Source organism: Cygnus olor, chromosome 6 (genome assembly GCF_009769625.2).
Source record: "Cygnus olor isolate bCygOlo1 chromosome 6, bCygOlo1.pri.v2, whole genome shotgun sequence".
In the NCBI taxonomy this organism is placed as follows: Eukaryota; Metazoa; Chordata; class Aves; order Anseriformes; family Anatidae; genus Cygnus; species Cygnus olor.
Window position 1 is genome coordinate 5,407,682 of NC_049174.1, and position 20,070 is coordinate 5,427,751.

At 37.6% G+C, this 20,070-nt stretch overlaps 2 protein-coding genes and 2 long non-coding RNA genes across 4 annotated transcripts in view; 1 reads left to right on the forward strand and 3 right to left on the reverse strand.

Moving 5' to 3' along the window:
• Positions 1-4,801, reverse strand: part of FAM171B (family with sequence similarity 171 member B) — a 38,452-nt gene extending 33,651 nt beyond the window's left edge. The window contains exon 1 of the mRNA XM_040561783.1: positions 4,564-4,801. Within this exon, the coding sequence (XP_040417717.1) occupies positions 4,564-4,687 (124 nt within the window). The 5' untranslated portion in view covers positions 4,688-4,801. The remainder of the gene's footprint in view (positions 1-4,563) is intronic.
• Positions 1,716-4,553, reverse strand: LOC121072297. Its single transcript, XR_005821108.1, has 2 exons — positions 4,132-4,553; positions 1,716-2,035 (listed from the first exon to the last, which is right to left on the reverse strand). It is a non-coding gene; the product is annotated as an uncharacterized LOC121072297 (long non-coding RNA).
• Positions 4,802-5,564: 763 nt separating the features above from the next.
• LOC121072296 lies at positions 5,565-8,524 on the forward strand. Its single transcript, XR_005821107.1, has 2 exons — positions 5,565-6,010; positions 7,525-8,524. It is a non-coding gene; the product is annotated as an uncharacterized LOC121072296 (long non-coding RNA).
• A 19-nt stretch (positions 8,525-8,543) lies between these two features.
• ITGAV (integrin subunit alpha V) overlaps positions 8,544-20,070 on the reverse strand; it is a 46,865-nt gene continuing 35,338 nt past the window's right edge. The window contains exons 23-30 of the mRNA XM_040561782.1: positions 19,961-20,041; positions 18,869-18,974; positions 17,845-18,003; positions 16,350-16,463; positions 15,185-15,298; positions 14,995-15,102; positions 13,876-13,998; positions 8,544-13,494 (exon numbers count right to left, since the gene is read on the reverse strand). Of these exons, the coding sequence (XP_040417716.1) occupies positions 13,399-13,494; positions 13,876-13,998; positions 14,995-15,102; positions 15,185-15,298; positions 16,350-16,463; positions 17,845-18,003; positions 18,869-18,974; positions 19,961-20,041 (901 nt within the window). The 3' untranslated portion in view covers positions 8,544-13,398. The remainder of the gene's footprint in view (positions 13,495-13,875; positions 13,999-14,994; positions 15,103-15,184; positions 15,299-16,349; positions 16,464-17,844; positions 18,004-18,868; positions 18,975-19,960; positions 20,042-20,070) is intronic.

Here is a 20,070-nt window from a genome sequence, read left to right on the forward strand (position 1 = left end):
CACCTCCCAGTGTCCTAATGCCCTTCCTTGCATTTTGTTGCACTACTAAGCTTTAGAGCAGCACAGAAAGCTAAGTCAATTAAGACCATCAGCTCTAATAAATCAGGACAAGTCTTAGATTCTTTCTCTGCTTTCTCACCTAGCTGAGAAACCGTTATTACAGAGCTCCGAAGGTGAGGAAGCTGAGCAAACTGAACAGCAAATAAAAAGGCGCTTTCCAAGCTTACTTCAAGGAGGTGTAGTTAGTTGTTGACATTTTACGTGTTGCTTACACAAAACTTTTTTGCTGGGGTGCATATGTAATACTTCTGTAGTTCTATTTGATGGTGAATTAGTCTCCACCAGACCAAAACTTGGCTCAAGTTTCATGAAGGTTCTTTATATAAGCAACACTCATTGATTCCCCGCAAAAGTTTAATTTGATATACTAGAACTATTAACAAAACTTACATTTTAAGGATCATAAACCATCTCCTCCAAGTCCAAATAGAAAACAATTACTGTAAGTTAACCCATATGCTTTGACAAGTTAAAAATAGATCTCACTGACACCAATTACATTCAAATTACCTATTGGATAAGAAAACCACATTGCTGGTTGTATAAAACAACTAAACCCAGTGCTGATCAGAACTGTCTATTTCAACAGCCCTGATTTTTTGAACAGAAACAGCATCTTATGCGATTAGTCGTTAAAGCTGCCCAATTTCCTTCTGTCTAAGAAGGCTACACAAACTCCTATACAACTTTTATCGCCTCACGTATTTTCTTCGGGTCTCCTTTAGACTGCAGCATAAGTTCTAAAACAGAACTGGGGTTATTCCTGCCTTACGAGTGACTTCAGTGGCAGGACACCCTAGCGTTGTTCCACCAAGCAACAAACCCTTCACACAGCACTACATCATTTAAAGACAACAAACAAACAAACAAACCACTTTATTGTCACTAATTCAAACCCAGCCTGACAGAACAAGCTATCAAACCCAAATGCTGCTCTGAATACCTAAATACTACTTACACATCAACATTTGTCATCAGGAAGAATATTTTGCAGCTAGAAACACTGAAAACAAAAGATTACAAAAGCACTAAGACACACAAGGCTGTGCCAGAAATATTTCTGCTTCCGTATCTCAAATAAAAGGAGGCACAAGAAAGATCTGTCCTCTTTGAATGACCAGAAAGAATAAGACGACATTCAAAAGAGCTCAGAAAAACCTGGACTAGAATTCTCTTGTCTAGAACACAGCCTCAAATTCGATAGCAACTCATTATCAGATGCAGATAATATAGAGAAATGGGCACAGAATCAAGTTGCACAGGCAGCATCTAGACATGGTATTCATCTTCAACAGGCATAACAGTAGTCTTCAGGTATCAAAGTAGAGTGGCAAAGATCTGTAACAAATACGATGGCAAATCTTTTCCTATTTATGCTGGCATCTCAAAAGGTATGGCAAGTACCCACAGTGCAGATCGTGCAGTTGACATATCATTAAGTTTCTGTCATATTATGAAACTTAATTCCAACCTAATTTCAGGTCTCAACATGGGAACAAATGTCCGTCATTAAGACGACGGATGGCATCCTAAGTGCTGTCTGTGCACAGTGCGATAGCATCTACTCACAGAACAGCTGCTTTCCCAGAGCATTGTTCATTCAGCACACATCAGACCTGCTATGGAAGGGACGCGGTTAGCTATCACTCATGCAATTAATGGTCTCTCCTCTGTTTATTGTACAGCATCTGCATTATAAAGAGAAGAACAATGCACCACATCCACAATATCCTGTGCATCCCAAACTTTAACAAATACAACTCCACACTCCTGCAAAGGATGCATGTTGATAAGCATAAGCAAAAAGGAAAAAGGAAAAAAATAAACAAAAGGATCTGCCTGGATGAAAGCCAGCACTATAATTTAGTGGCTCCTGGATTCTGCGCTCAAGCCTGCAGACCTCAAAGCTGAGTATTTGAAGCTCCCGCTGACTTTGCTTTGATCACTTCTGCACACCAGAATCCAGATTTCTAGACTGCCACACAGAAAACAGAAAAATTCAGAATGAATAATGAGGAACTAAGACAGGTTCTCCACTTAAGCAATCAGCACCTTATCCACAGAGGCCTGGCTTTCTCTTTCAGAGTATTTTTTCTGAAATTTGTAAAAATAGCTACATTCATAAAATAACATGGGTCAACTCTTTGAACTGAGTCCCTCTAGGGCATGTTTTTGCTGACTCATCTTTATTATTTTCTTATTTCTTCTGGCAGTGGTAGGCTTGTTGTTGCTTTTAAGAGCGAAGAAGGACAAGATAAACAAAAAAAAGCTATTAAATGATGTGCAACTACCTTTTTCCTGCTATATTTCCATGTTAGCAGTACAGTCTGCACCCCAAAACCTTTGTACACAGCTGCACAGACTCAAGCATCTCTTCTTAAATGTTACAGTCATTACACTGGCAGAAGCCTGTTAAGCCAGAAGGGAATTGATCTGTAAAACTGCATAATTAGCTTTGACAGAACATGGACATCGATACATGAATGTCAAATGAGAAAAGGTTGCGAACTCCCATCTCAGCTGTGCACCTTCCCTCTATTAGGAGGTTGAGGTTCCTTCCCTCTTCTACGCTGGGTCACAAACAGCATAAATCCAAAATCAGTCAGCTTCCTCCTCCTTTCCAGGAGCTGCTGCCTGCCTGGAAATTCCCAGCACAGGGCCTGCAGCTGCTGCAGGAGCGGCCTCTTCAGAGCATTCCCCTTAGGGACTGCTCTGCTGCCAGTCTTCTGCTGGAAATGCAACAGCCATTTATCCTGCCTGCCCCTCGGCTGTAAGCCATCAAAAGATCGTTTCATGAAAAAAAACAGCATAAATATCTGACAAATACATACCTGGAGTCAGGTCCTTACTTTTTAAGATTTCAGAAGCACCAAGACAACAAAAATTACCAATGGCACTTTACTGAAAAGAAATACCACATGAAATACAGTAGTGTTTAGCAGTTTCTCCGGAACAATAAGTTTCATGATGGTGATTATTTGGTCTTTTTTGAAGATTAATCAATGTAGGCTTCTTTCAATTTCATACTGAAATTACCAAGATCATTCAGAAAGCCAGCCCACAACTGAAATACAGCTCAAACCATGTTTAAACCCAACAAACAAATGCTGAGGATCAGCACGAATGACCGTTTTTAATATCCGTAAACTAGAATTGATCACAAAAGCTGCATACTACACAGCAGCTTCAGGACTTGCATACAACAAAATCCACGAAGCATGACAGACAAATAAAGCAAAGCAACAGCAACTGGGCACATGGATCTGCAACAGCACCAATCGTGCACCAGTGGTGTCTGTGTCGCGTTTGGTACCAACAAAGATTTTGGCAACACTGAACGTAATAAGGTAGCAGAGCTCCTTGAAGCAAAATCAATACCAAGAAAGACTAAAGAGGATCAATGAATTATAAAAACTGTCAATTTTTTTTTGCTTTTTTTTTTTTATTTATGACCAAACGTTTTGTTCACTGCACAAGTTAGAAATGCTGACAATGCCCTTTAACAGGGGGTTGCTGGTGATTAATGGTATATTCCTCTGAAAACAGGGCAAGAACCAAAATAATGAAAAAATCATCAGTTCAAAAGGGAAAACTAGAACCAAGCTGTCCACCAAATAGCCTTCTTTCAAGTCCTACGGTTAAGACTTTTTGAAAAAACACAAGAAACCAAAAATCAATTCAAGGCATTTTAAGAGAGTATTGGGAAAATTTAAATGTGTTTATATTCAACCAGATCTAGCTTCTTGTTTTACATGTTTAAGAATGTTTAAGTAAAGATGATAATTTACATCTTTAAAAATTGATTCCTAATTAACACACATGCTCCGGTGGCTCTGTGTATTGGATGCGATTCAGCAGAAATATTAACCATATGTCTAAACCTAAGAATATTTTCTACCTTCTTGAAGTCAGCTAGAAATAGAAATGCACATACATGCCAAAATCGAAACATACGCTTCAGTGATATGCCCAAATGGCGCTAAAAGGTCTTCAATAACTCACGTTTGAAACCGTTTTGAGATTCTTTGCTGAAAAGCAATATGTCAGGATCAATATTAGTTTCCTACTTACTTGAGCCATTAAGACCTCAGGCTACGCACATAGATCTTAAGCGAAATGAGGGAACTGACACTTTACTGCTTGCCCCAGCTGTGCAAGGGGATAATGCACACCTTTGTGGGCAGCCCTAGGGCCTGATGCGGATGCAGGCAGGCGATTCACCCCTCCACATCTGCCGGATGAACGCCACATCTCTCCCTCACGCCGCGGTGCAAACAACGGGCGGTGTGCCCGCCACCAGGCAGAGGCGGGGCGGGCGGCTGCCCTCACCCCTCACGCCACCAGAGCTCCCCCCAAGATGGAGCCCGCTCCCCGCCGCAGGTAAGGCCCCAGGCTCCCCCCGGCACCCCATTTACCGCCCCCGGGGGAACGGACCCCCGCCCCAAGGCCACCTCGGAGCCGCCTCCTCAGGCGAGGCTGCCACGATTTCAGGGGGATCGTTACCTGAGGCCGCCGCGGCGGGGGCGCTCCCCGGCAGCGCCGCCCGTTGCTGCAGCTGAGGGCGGGTGGCGGCGGCCAGCAGCAGCAGCAGGAGCAGAGAGGAGATGTGCCCGCGGGTCCGCGGCATGGCGGGCGGCCCGGGGGCAGCGGAGGCACATCGCGGGAGGAGGCCGAGCCGGCAGCGGAGGCTCCGGCGGCTAAGGCGCCCGCCCCCGCCTCTGCGTGCCGGGGTGGGGCCGGGCTGGGCCCCGGGGAGGGGCGTCCGCGGCAGGCTGGGCTGGGGGGCGGCCCTCACAGGGAACCGGCGGGCTTTGAGGGGCCTTTAAACCCACACCGTCTGTGACTCCCAGTCAGGCTCAGTAGGCAGTCATCTGCTACGGAGCTGGTGAGGGGACTGGAAGTGCTGTGAGGAGCGGCTGAGGGAACTGGGGATGTTTGGTCTGGAGAAGAGGAGGCTCAGGGGAGACCTTATTGCTCTCTACAGCTACCTGAAAGGAAGCTGTGGGGAGCTGGGAGTCGGCCTCTTCTCACAGGTAACTAGTGAGAGGACTAGAGGGAATGGCCTCAAGTTGCACCAGGGGAGGTTTAGGCTGGAATTTTGGAGACATTTCTTCTCAGAAAGAGCAGTCGGGCATTGGGATGGATTGCCCAGAGGTGGTGGCATCACCGTCCCTGGGGGTTTTCAAAGAAAGGTTGGATGTGGTGCTTGGGGACATGGTTTAGTGGGTGACAGTGGTAGCATGGTGATGGTTGGACCAGATGATCTTGGAGGGCTTTTCTGACCTTAATGATTCTATGAAATATGACTGGACCACCTGTCAGTGAATTTCATGCGCCTAAGGTGATGTGAGCACCCATACCGTGATGTTGAACCCACCGTTTCCTTCAGCGTAAGGGCTTTTAAAACTAGATGATGTTTTCAATGCGCTGCTTCAACAGTAAAGTTCTTTGAAAAGTATAAAACTGTTTTGAATTTAACTTCCCTTTTAACAAAATAAAAATTAGCCAAATAAAATCTTAATTTTACATAACAACCTGTTAGGCCAAACTTTAGTTTTCAGATCTCAGAAGATTTTTATGCAATGGAAAAAGGAGTGGAACACACAAACTGTTAAAGAGCAAAACTCTTCCCATAGTCAAAGGAGTAGCTGTCAAATTACAGTGCATAATTAATATGGATTTCATACCAAAACTAAAGAAAATTAATGTATTTTCCTTATCATTTAATGCCATTCTGTACAGTACAAGTAGTTAATTCATTAGTGATAACAATGACGTCACATAAATTTGAGATTGTCACTGAAAATACGATTTTGTCGCTGTTGCTGACAGTTTGTTGGAACCTTTTGGGACCACTGAAAAATGACTAACTTCACCCACTCATGTTAGGGACAACAGCTGCCGTGGGAATTGTGCTGCACTGGGAGACGTACACCTGCCTCAACTTCAGGTAGGTACTCTTTGCTACTTTTCTTTAGAATAGTTGAATAAGTTGGTCTCCCTTTTCTTCATCAACACCAAAAAACGCATCCCACAGAAACTTGAATTCTTTTGAACAGATCTTGATTTCAAGTAAGCAAAAGGGCACAGAAAGCAGACAAATAAAGCCATCATTTGTCTGATTTGTAACTTTCCTCTAACAGCTCACAAGGAGAGATTCTCTCTTTCATTTAGAAAACATTTTTTCAGTGCCTGTTTGCCTAGGCAACATCCTTTCAAACAGCTTCCCATTTCAATCTTTTATCAGGGCTCTGCAAAGAAAAAGGGACTGCTGCTGCACAGCTTCTGTTACAGTTGAGGTCAGTTTGGAATCCCCATTATCTTGGGTGTTCAGAAGGAGAAAAGGGATGCAGAGAAAACTATCAAAATACTTGAAGCAATTTACTTCCCTGGTTAATGAATCTCTCTGATGAATGGGTATGTGGTATTGGGCAGGCATGGATCACATACACATTCATTTCTAAATGTTTGTTGATTTGGGCTCTTAGAAAAAATATTAGTCAAGTTTACTTGGGGAGGAATGGTTTAGTGCATTTGCAGCTACAACATTGTAAATGAACGATGATGTGAATATGCACAATTACTCATTTTTAAAGTTCTTAACTAAATCTGTTAAATGTGTTAAAAGATGTTATTGAAAATGGTTCGCAAAAGTAAGTAAAGTATGGAAATTAGGTGTTTGCCCTGAATTTAGGTAAATTACTGAGAAGGGACTGCATATCTTAAAGAGTACAAACAATTAACACCCACTTCAGGAAAAAAATGAGAAATTGTAATCAGGGTTATATTTTCTTAACCAAATTTTTCTTTGAAAAGAGATAAAAGCTGATGATGAATAATTTACTTCACCTACCTGAGTATTGATTTGAGGTATACGTCCAGCAGTAACTCCTTCAATCTTTCAAGGTAGCTTTCAAGGTAGCTCAAACACTTTTCAAAGTTTGAACAGATTATAAAATATATGCACGTAATTAACCACTGAAGCAATGTAATACGGCATCTGATAAAATTTCCTCAGGGAATGGAAAGCCTGTACACAAATGAAATCAAAATGGCAATGTAGATATGCAGTTAATACATAAGCATGGTCTGCATGTGACATTGTAAAGACTAGTAACATCTTTTTTGCTTCTCACATTGGGAAGGTCTATGTTACTAATGCATTTGGGTACTGCAAGCTTAGTCTTGGTGTGCTGTATGTGTCTGTGAAGGGGAACTAATGGTTCAGCACCAAAGTAGTAGCTTTGTCAGAAAAATACAAGAAAACATGGCTTCTGAAATACCTGGTGTGACTATGAGCTTCTGACAGCACTAAACAGAACTCTTTATCTGTTTGAGACAATATTTGAGAAGAGGTTCATATAATTTCTTTTTAAAGAAGTCTCGGTTTTCACCATGTTCTTAAATTACTTAAACTGGTAATTTAAAAATACAGTAATGTACTAATATTTATTAATGTATTAGTCAGTTAGAAACCCAGACAACAAAGAAAGCATAACTCAAATGGTGGTAATGAAGTTCCATTGATGTAAATAACCTCAAGACGTGGACCATCCTCTTCTTTAAGGTGGTTATGGCAGTGGGACTTGGAAAAAACTGTTCCCTTGTTGCTGTAATGATACAGCTGTTGTCACTGATTTCTCAATAGTGCATTAGTTTGGAACTTCTGAACATATTTAGCAATCACTGTGTTGATCGCTAACTGAAGCTATCCAAAACTAGACCAGGGTTGGCTGCATTGCATATTGAACAAACACTTGAGAATTGTCCTTTGACTACTGCTGTGATGTTTTGTACACACATTAGGTGTAGCTACTGTAAAGTCACTGGAAGCAGTTAAATAAAATCTGGAATTTCTTTTCATGTTTTCAGTGTCCCTTTTTTTGTCGCTTCCATTAAGTCAGCAAATCCTCTACTAGCAATCCAGGAAACTCAGTAGTTGGGAGTTTTTCCTCAAGGTTTCACAAACGCAAACATTTTTATTTAAACAAATCCATGTGCAACCAATGGAAAATGAGTGTATGCCTTTATTGCGATGCAAAGTATATACTGTCACCTCACTCACAAAGATGGGTATGATTGTAAAGTGGACTAATTCTAAGATAAAATCAGTTTAATAACACAAGAAAATAAACACCACTTCTGAGAATTTTCCTAACCAAAAGGTAAGTATTGGCCATTTTCTACAGTGATGCGACAGCTATAAAATCTGAACTAATTACTTGTGGTACACAGAAATTTCTGTAGGAAAGCCATTTTCTTGTGACAAGAGAGAATTTGTGACCAGATCCTCTTTTTTTGTTTGTGATTGCGAATTCTTTTGACTTGAGGTTAATACATACTGTTTTAGCTGAGTAAAGCTGTATAGATATGACTTGGTTAGTAGATAACCATGGCTGCCAATATATATTATGAAACACTTATAGGCAAGTTGAATATATTTTAAAAAAATCTAGAGGGGGGGGGGGGAGTAGGAAGTCATGTTAGTGAAGAGCTGTTTTATTCCACAATCTAAACATCAAAATCAACTTAATACTTAAAATACATTTTTCAGACAGTTTATCCAATCATAGTATTTTGAAATTGAATACATATATAGAAAAATACAACCTAAAAAAAGTCAAATTTGAACTAGGATGAAAAGAATGCATTGAAAAGTAAACCATAGCTTAACAGCTATTTTTTATATCAGTACAAAATTACTGTGCTATAATACCCACATTTTTTGCAAGACTTATAATTTAATAAAAATAAGGTGACTTCAAATGTATATTGCTCTCTTTAAATGTACCTAGGACCTTGGAAATAAGTTCATAGTTACTGAAAATATTCCCATTTGTTACAAATAGTTACTACATAACTAAGAAACCCAAAATGCAGCAATCTTGTTAGTACGTTAATTTTCTGCTTGTGCAAACAATGTTATACTGATTTAATGCACGAGCAAAAAATCAATGCAAAAAACTCTAATAGGATGAAATAAAACTTTACATTTTGAACTTATGTGCATCATAGCAAACACCAGTTGCCTGAAAAGATTTTAAGACTTAAATGCTACATTAAATCTTCATTTACTTTGCAAAAGCCAAAGATCAAGTTATTCAATCTTAATGCAGCATATTTGCAGAAAGTCATTGCATGTAATGCTAGATTTCCTGGGCTATTATTTAAAAAAATTACAGACTGGTAAAAATAGACCAAAATTCTAAATACTATAATCACATGAAACAGTAGTAGCACTACAGACTCAAACCCATTATTGTATAGTCTCTAGTCATGTTTTCCACAGAGGACTTAATATTGTACCAATTCTCAATAATTCAAGAGTTAGCAATGGATACACTTTAGAATATACATTATGTTTCACCCAATGTGGGTGATCAAAAACTTTCTACGCCATTCATTTACCGTGTCATTTTAACACATTGGTTTTGTTAATGTCCTTAAAAATATTGACCACTGCAAGTCAACAAATGCTACATCCCTTCCTAGACAAACAAAAACCGATGACTTGGCAGTGAACCAGTTCTGATCATGTTTTATTGCACTTGGGAACTAGGAGCTAGAGATTCAGTACCAAAGAGTTCAGAGCCCACTCACATCAGTGAGTCAGCAGAGCTCAGCATGTAATCACACTCCAATGTGTGGAACTTATTTGTGATAGAAGGCCATTGCCAACACTTACGGGTTCTTCCCATCACAGAATTAGGCAAACAAAAACAAACAAACCTCTTTGCTGCAATGCTCAACTGTTATGCCAACTACTTCTTAGTATGCATTTCTATTTTCCTTTTATAAAATCTTTCTTTTTTTCTTCCTCATAAACAGTTAGCTGCATTGAACACAAAGGGTGCAATTCAAAGCCAGTTGCAGTGAATGTCAGGTTTGCTGTGATTTCATTAGACTGTGGAGTAGGTCTTACCCTAGACCAAAGAGAAAAACAGACTCTCAGCATGGTAGTGCTGCTCCATTACTTTTTGGGAGGGTGTAGGAAAAGTACTGCAGAGCCTATGGATAACCATCAGCAGATCTTAATGTTGCAAAAATTTAAGTGCAATACGAATCCTTCAAAGCACCAAGAACATGCTGATTATAGCTAAAATATTTTTAAAACAGCTGTGAGAGTTTAGCTCAGTTACTAATTAACCATGGACACAAATTTAGAAACATCTAAAAGTCTTTGCCTGGAACACTGCATAAAGGACGGACATTGTAATAAACTTTCTTAAAGTTTCAAAAGCATTATGTGAATCAAAGATCCACATATGAATCAGAATTTAAATCAGAAAAATGGGACCAGTAAAATGATAAGCTTGATACTAACATTTGACTTTGCACTAATGTTTAAACCAAAGCCATCTCCACAATTTGGTAGTGTTTCACAAAAGAAATGTAAACCTATAAATTACGATTCTCTCTTTACATTTTCTAAATATTGTCAAATATAGAACTAGATAATATGCATTTTATAATATAAATCACCTTTTAATATGCAACATGAGATGCTGCAATAATTGCAAAATGGAAAAGTTATAGAATTTCATATTTCATTATAAAAGATATAGCACTTATAAAATGTTTTCATTGGCTAAACAATTACATGCTGATTTTATACATATAAAAACTATGCTTTTGAAACAACTCTCAAGAAGACTAAGTCAATTATCTATTACTGTATTTGTTTTCTGTTTTTTAACACTTGCGGTGTGTATCATATGCTCATCAGTTGACTCAAGGACATTAGTTTCATTCCAAAAATACATTTTAAAAGTTTCTTTAAAAGTGTTATCATCCCTCTAAAATATTTGCTGTAAGAATACATCAACGCTTGTAAACCACTATGAAACTTACAGTGATGCAAGCGTGTATGTATGTTTTCTGTATTCTTCCAGCCAAATCTAGAATGCAAAAGTGAAAGGTTTCTTGTACCCTCCTTCAGGAAAGCATTCTGTTCAATCTCCCTGAAACACAAGTGTTGCTCTAAACTGAATTTGGGGTGTTTTCTATTTATATTCATTACAGTAACCTGTATACTCCATTTACATATGCTACTGCTCTTTTTTAATCGAACTGGAAACTAGTGGACATGAGACAAGCAACTATTTGCTTTTATTCTCTAGTAGAATGTAAGAAAATAAAAATCACTTAAATAAGTATTTTGTGACTTCAATAAATGGAAGAGACTTTCCATAGCTACAGTAGATGTACCAATAAAATGTACCTCTTTATCCTGAAAAACAGCAAAATGAGTTTCCAGTTGCCATAGAAAATCAAGATGTAGTTAGCACTGACATTAAGAGGGCTACACTATCCCTTCCATGTCAGCTGAAGAAATCTTGATCATGATTTTTTTAAACTCATCTCCTTATAATGCCTAGACATGCAAGTAGTCTAATAAATTTCAAGTAAACATGGTGTGTACATGTAAGGAAGACACACACACAAGAATTAGAGCTACTGACCTGTCTGGCAGTTCCTTAAACCTCTTAACCTACTATGATTAAGACTGGGTAAAAGCAATCTTCTTGCACATAGACAATAAATTGACAAGGTGTGAGAACTAGAAGCCTGTGTAAGTGACAAAGTGTGTTTTATACAGTCACATTTTGGGGCCAGGATAAAAAGCATCTCCTGATTCCTTACGATGTTACTAGTAATAATACTAGAAGTAAAGGCAAAAGTGGGCCTCACCAAAGACCTTGAAGACTCAGTGAAACCAGAATTTTGCCCTACACTTTCTCAAATAAACTAACTATATCTAAACAACTTGTCTAAAATAAAAACATGTAAATGGATAAATATGCAAGCCTAGATCTGATATACAAACTGGCCCCCACAGCCTTTCTGCTGTCTCCCTTGACGACTCAAATACCATCACGGTTCAGTAAGTAAAAATGGACTTAACAGTGAAAGCTATTTGTGAGATTTACATCTCAGAAAGGATGCAAAAATGAGAGTTGAATCAGACCATTCATTTCAGATAATTCTGGGTTTACTAGGCATTGCAGTATCTATGGGTGAGACCATGTCAAATAAAAACCACAACGCAGGAAACAAAACAAAACCAAAAGTTTTCATCCTTCTAAGAGCTTGTTTACATAGAAAACACATTGGAAAAGTTACAGTAGGAACCCTTCTTTCTGTATCTGGCTGCATACAGGGAGTCTAATCTTTTTTGGAAAAGAGGGTAAACAAATCCGATATAAGGCCTCTCTATACTAGTTTAAGAAAGTCCACTCTAAGATGTGTGCAACAAAGCTACACATGGTTGCAAGCCAAATAACCACCTAATTTACAGTTACATGGCTACTGAAATGCATACAGACAATGTTCTTGTGTGCTCTCCTAAGTATATGTGGCTTCATTTTACCCAACCAATACTGAGGGAAGTAAGCTAACCATAATGTAAACCCATGGCTTGAACCCACTCAAGTTTGGTATGTTTATAAACAAGCAATGAAATTAAATACTTAGTGTCTCTACCAGTAATGAAATGTATTGAGCATAATGAATTGTCTTTTGTGCTATGAAATGAAAATTGAAAAAATGAAATGAACAAGCCAACTCAACCTTCTCTTGTCAAGCCCTTTCACATTGCCAGCTATACTCTGCTTCATTAGACAAGCTCACTGTTCTCTCATGGCACGCAAGAGTGGGGCTAAAGTACTGATCAATCTAGATTGCATCTACATACATTTGGCTGGCAGATAGCATAATTTAAACAGTCCGTTTTACTCTATCCTGCAATTGGAGTTGGTCAACCATGGAATGCGAGAATTATTAACAGTTTCTCCAGGATGTATCAGGTAACTTGTCACGCAGTATTACCTCCATTGTTTTGCCAAAAAATGGAAATTCAGCCCAGATAATACACAGACTCAACTTCAAACCCTGTGGAGGTTTGACATGCATACACAAACTATGCTTACTTTTTGTGCAACTAGCTTTCCAGAGCAAGGAAATGAAGTGTAGTGTACTAAAACTCAAATCAACTGAAGCGAAATATGCTATCTTGCAACTATTTAGGGAAGCTGTTGGCTTCAACAAATGGAGTCTGTGTAGCAGTTCACGTAAAGTTGGTCTGTGAAACAACCTACTATCCCAATAAGAAAAATCATAGCACTACGTTAAGGTTTTTCACACAAAAATCAGTGCAGACATGTTAGATTAATACAAAAAGGAGGATTTAAGTATATTGCTCTTCTTTTGTACGTGCTGATATCTTGAGACCAGCAGCTTTGCAGTCATGAGTGTTTCTTCCTTAAGGGGGAAACCAGTATTCATAACTAAGATGTAGGCATTTTAAAGTTTCAGAATGTCTCACAGATAAAACTCTGCTTATGCTTCTGATGTTCCTTCCCCATTCTCATGTGGTTGCAGTTGTTCTCTTTCTTGTTCTTCTTGAGGTGGTCTCACACGTTTGAAAAAGCCCATCTATAATTCAGAGAACAAAGAATAAATTGCAGCGTGATGGTCAAAATATACACACATCCTTTCTCTCTCTCTCTGCTTCTTGATCAGATTCTAACAACCCATTACTTTTTTCTCCTCCCACTTGCTTTTTCCTTATTTTTGACCTCCATAATCAACAAGCACTAGTTGAAAAAATTAAGCCAAGTATTTCAGAACAATTGCAGACATCCTCTTTTATTAAACTTCTTCCTGACAAAGCTGAAATGTTTTTACAGCTATTTAAAAGGTTAACAGATTCAGGTCATTAAGGAAACGATGTATTTCTGCAAGCTGCTGGTACTGTTTGAAGTAATACAGCACTAGGAGCGAAACCAACACAGGAACGAACAATGCAGTACTTACCCTGTACATAACAAGCACTAGGACAGCCAAGAGCAATAATCCTGCTAGGACAGCCAAAATTATAACCCACACTGGTACAGGCATAGGCTGCGGTTGAATGCCCCATGTAATATTTGTAGTAACCTAATAGGGAAAAAAACAAAAACAAATTTTGCACAGCAGCAGGATGTTAAGTTCATTCATGCATTTTAAGTAGTGCTTATCTTGATTCTATAATATGTAAAATCTGTGATTTAAAAAATTTAGAAAATTTAAATAGTTACATAAAGACTTCACTGGCCTTAATTTATTAGGATTTTCAGGAGTTTTTTTTTAATTCAGTCAGTGATACCATAGCAACATGTATTCTATAACGCTTGGTGATTTTCAGTACAACAGTAGGATTTCTGGAATGTTTGAGAATTAGAGAAAAATAATAAGTGCTTTTGCTTTTCCTTTCTCTTCACCCTAAATTGGGGAGAGGGAGATTTTTTTTGACCTTCCTCGGAGAGGAAGGATTCAACTCCACAAGGTTTACGAGATAAAAAGCAGTTACTAACAGGCACTGGAAACCACATTCAAAAATAAATAATCACAATCCTTTTTCAGCATGTTCCCCCCACCCTTTTTCTTTTTTAACGATCTGTTATGCTACACTACCTACCAAAAACTTAATCTGGCAGCCAAACGGAACGACCCACATGTTCCCTTCTGTTTCTACCCTGTCTCCTTTCTCTTCAAACCTCTCTAGAGCACAGATGGTCTTTTACTTCCACACACATCGTATTTGATATAATATAATCAAGGTCCATTATTCAGACTAATGCAGTAGAGTGCAATTTTCAAGTCATATTTCTCTAGCAACACTGACATTACCAAGAACACTAGGCCTGTTCACCATCACTTCCTTTTTTCATTTTTCAGTTAAATCTTTAAAGCTACAAATATTGTGAACTCTAGTTTTAGCACAAAATATTTTTTATGCCTGATTGTGTGCATAACAGTAATTAATATATGAATAAAATATCAGATGAAATTGGATCTAAATCAAGCCACAAACAGCTATTGAGCAATCTTTCTTTTTTCATTAATTTTGAAATAATTATTTATGTTAACTCACAATGGATGTACATGACTTACCACTGTAGAATTGTGGATATCTTCAAAGGAAAGATTCTTATAAGGGAACTCTATAACATTGAATGAAGCAGACGATTTGAGAGAATAAGAGTGATTCTGATTTTCTTTCTGGGTAACAAAAACAAAATTAGTGTTGTATATGGATATAAAATGTTTCAGAGACAGGGACATACTATACACATTCACTCACATTCATGAAAGTTTGGGTCCAAAGGCGTGACTTCAAATACAATATTGCACTCTTTCCCCTCTCCAGGTGGCCAACTTGGCAGACTATCTTTAAACAATCAGCATTCCCACAGCCCTGCGTGTAAAAATAAGGAAGGATATTGGAAAATATTTGAAAAGTTAATGGCCTTACTTGATTCATACATGCACTCTATTATTCTATTTACTAGGCAAAGCAACATAAGCTATTTAAGTATGTTAAAAAAATCCAATATTAAATAACTACTTGAAATATTCCGTTAAGTTTTCATTCAGAGAAATGCTATGTAAGCCATTTCTAGGTTTTTGGAGCCCAAAGATGAAACAACTGGCAGTAGTTTTAGCTTTATCTATGTATATATGAAAAAAATATCTACAGTGCGGGGAACAGTTTCTAATCAATTCACGTTATCATCCTCCACATGTTTTGATGGGAAAACTCATGGGAATTAATGCATCTAACAAAATACACTTTGTTGCATTCAACAGGAAGACTTCAAACGTGACTGACTGACCTAACCTATAAGCTTATAATACTGAGAATGTCAGAAGTTTAGGTGGCGTTTCTCAACCACATTTCCATTAAAATCCGTAAGATAACACTGATGCAACCCCATCAGTATTTCAAGAAAGCAGAGCAAAATAAGGCTCCATTTCATAGCTGTGATTTTAGCTATGCTACAGATTAAATCACCGCATAGTTTAAGTACATCTGCCAGTCTAAGTACAACTCTCAGCAGCGAAGATGATGCAGCAGTCACCTGCATCTGTTTTATCTATTGTACCAGTCTTTCTCCTAGGAACCATTGATTTTCAAATTGAGGAAACAGTGCTATATAGAAGACTAACACTGAATGAAGTGCTCAACTTGACCTTGGTTTTTAAGGACATAAAACTTAGCAGCACAAAACTGCAGACATGCCTCATCGGATGACTACCCTGAGGAAAACATACACATTGGGGGGGGGTGGGGGGGACAAAACACGCAAACCACACTCAACACATAACTCCAGGCCATGACTTTTTGTCTGTTACCCTTTACAGAACAAGCTCTAACACATTTTCTGAAATGATTCTGTGTCTCATGCATCTATACCTCTCCTTTAAAAACCCAGCATCCTGTGGACATATTAATGTTGGAAGCTTACCAAAGTGTGCACATCCCCTTCGATGGCAGTTATATCCCTTCGACTTATGCGATGATCACGATTATCTTCCCTGCTAAGCGTTTCATTCTTGTCATCATCCTTAGAAGCAGAAATCTAGGATACCCCAAGGAAACCCAAATAAGTAATTTTTAACTTTGAAGTTTACAGGTATCTCTATGTAAGTTAAGAGGTCAAGGAAACATAGAACTTAAGAGGTTTCCCTCTTTCCATCCCAGTTAGGATTTGCAGATCTTCAGACTCTGGTTTCACCCACAGCTGTAATTAAAACATTACTCCTGCCTTTTCTAGAGCACTGGTGTAAATTTCTATTAAGATCTATCATAGAACCTCAAGTATCTTAATTTCTCTTCAACTCAAAACTTTTTCTTGTGTAGACAGAACATAAAAAATGCTTAGATTGCAGTAAAAAATCTGATATTGCACTATTTTAAGTATTTTACCTCAACATTTCTAATTTTTAACTCTGAAAAGAAATACGAGCATGGTACCTATATATCATATACCACTGTGCATGTGTACAGACACCTACAAAGAATCTTTTAGGAGGGTCTTGAGAAAGTGTACAGTATGTTGAAGAAATTATTTCAGCATTTCCTTAAAAATTACCAATGTAAAATTGAAATTTGCACGTGGAACTAGGCATAGCCATGCTAATTGTCTCCTAAATACATAATGTGTATGAGAAAACTTTCAAGAGATTCAAGTTTTTACATTTTTACAAATGGCATTGCAAAAGCACAGGAAAATTGTATTTATATATACTCAAAAGTTGGTTTCTGATCAAAGATACACAAGTATTCTTTATTGTTCTGTACACTGAATATCTTCCCTAAGTCGTCTTATACATATATTTGCTTAAGTTCTTCTAAAACTAATTTTTGCTACTCACTCCAAGTTGTCTTAATATTCAGCTTTGTACTCTTGATAAAAATTTGCTTGTTTTTACCGAGGGTTTCTTTGCTTGCTCCAACCTGAGAAAAATGAGTTTCTTCTGTTCTAGTTTAGCCAAATTACTTGGTTTGTTGGTGACAATAGGATATTCTCAAGTCCCATCAAGACACCCCTATGGACCTAGGTGGGACTTTTGGCCTAGGATAAATAAGTTTGTAACAGAAAAAAATAAAGCAATGTTCTTGCAGGAAATAAAACCTAGGAAATTTCCATCAGCAGCCCTGAAGCATTTAGAATGTTTTTAAAACCATGTTCAACATAATTCCATTACTTTGGACTTCAAACTCATAGTTTTCAAGAATAAACAGAAAAAAGTATATCTTTGCGTTAACAATCCGTCTACCTTTTATTTCACTTCTATACATTGACAAGTACCATCAAACAGTGGAGTCTTGCTCCTCAGCAACAGATGAAAACCTAACTCAACTTGTAACATGCTCTCAGGGATTTGATATTTTTTGAGTCTTTCCAAATAAACAAACATACTTCATTCCACTCAAGCAAAAAGAAAAGTCCCACTTACCTTAATTTTCAGTGGATTGATCTCCATATCAGAAGTGCAGTTCATGGGACCATCAATTTCATACTGAACAATATACAACAGTGTGTAGTTTTTATATTTGTAAGGCCACTGCAGAGTCATCATCACCTTGCTGAAAGCACTTGGGCCATTATTTCTCAGCTGATTATGAAAATAAAACAAACATATGTAAGAAACCTTCTTGGTTAATGCACACACAGCAGTTAGTTTATATCTGAGCCATAAATACTGACATGACCCTTACCCTCAACAACTTACAGCAAGAGCATCAACAACTTGACGTAAAAATGTTAACTAAACTTCAGTCCCCCAGCAGGCAAAACTTAAAATTATTTTTTTAATTTGATAAAGAAATTCTTCCAAGAAAAGCTCTATGGCATGATTTTTTTTGCCCTGATGAAATGTAGTTTTTGTTGCATGTTATATGAATCGCAGCCACCGTGCACGTTTCAGCACAGACACTGAGCACAGATACACGTGCCCATCAGTTTCTTTAGATAAACAGTCTCTTATAAGTTATAGAACAACTTCAAATAGTTATTCACACAGCTCTCTCAGTTTTGTTTAATTAAACAATCTAGATTAAAGCTGTGATCATTATTTAAGGAAGTTTTAAATACTTAAAATTTTTCACGGCAGAAGACTCACTACAATGATTCAGAACAACTGGAATACTAATAAGGATACTGAATAATTTACAACCATGAGTCTTTTTCTGAGTTCAAGGTACTTCACAAATTTTAGCTAGATTTCAAAGGGCTCGAAAATCTTATAGACAGTAAAATGTGTAATGATGTAAAAAAAGTCTTGTACTTGTCCACTGCTGTTAAACTAATTGCAGGCATTCTGACCCTTCTTGCACATATCAATTATTGACCCATCAGAATAAGGTCTTTGTTTCTATGCAAGAACAAAATAAAGATAATTTACTCTAGCAAAGAGACACCAAAGAGTTCTCTCTCTTTATCACAGAACTGCATCCTTGAAATCAGTAGTAATGGCATACCTCATAGATATGCTGAACTAGAGGCCCTATATCATCTTCTGTTTCTGGATTCTCCTTGGGCTGCCAATTTGCAATAGGAAGGAATATGTGATCAGGAGACGACACACTAAACAGTGGAGCAAACAAGTAGTTACAATCAAGTGTGAAACATTAAATGAATTTCTCTATAACATCTCAAAAAATTCAAGGTGCCTAAAACCTGCGATTTTTTATTCTCTGTATTTAAAATAAACAGAAAAAGCAGAGGATGAGTGGCTTGCATATTAAATGTTTGATTTTCTTCTCTATGTGAAAAGATGGAACATGTAGTTAGTGACATTTTTTCCTATCCTAAACTTTGGATTCACCCTACAACATTTAGTAAAGCATTAGAAGAATTAAGATCTATACATGTCACCAAGAAAACAGTGTGAAATGTTCAACTAATGAGTAATACTGATGATGTATAGACTTATCAGTAGTCACAAGAATAATTCAACATGCACTGAAAAGAGTGAAGCTAGCAATAATGCTTTTCAGTGATTCTCCACCCCTGCTCCCCCAAATACTAATAAAATTAGACCACAATAATGAATATAATGAAAATTTAATAACATGATGATTCAGAAAGCTGAGTTAACTGGCTAAGCAAGAGGACTGTATAGCTTTTAGTTATGAAGTATGTATTTCTAATAAGTAGGCAATGGAGGTAATGAAGTCATTACAATATTAATATTATGCTTAAGACTGAAGAAGGTGAAGCAAGCTTATCTTTATAGAAAGCGTCTGAACCTTGGTTTTAGAAAAGGTTTGTGGAGGAAGAAACTGATCTAGAGAAACGTCCAACTGTAAAAATGAGGTGTGATCCCCCCCCAAAAAAAATAACTAACAAAAGGAGCAAAATACCCATTTTTTAGAATTCATTTTGTAATTATTTAAGGTTTCAAAGTCCAAAGAGCAGCTAGAAAACCATACTTCTTTATGCTAAAAAATTCTGTATGGCTTCCTGAAAACTAACATAGGCAGACCTGAAAGTTTATTAAAATATAAAGAAACAAACATACAAAGCTTGAGAAAAAAAAAAAGATGTATTAAAATAGTATCAGTGCATACCCTCTAATTTCAACAGCTGCTGAAATGGCAAGATCAGCTTGGTAGAATGCTACTGGACTTAGGTTGTCATACAGATTGGAACTGAAAAAAAAAAGTTAATTTCTTAAATG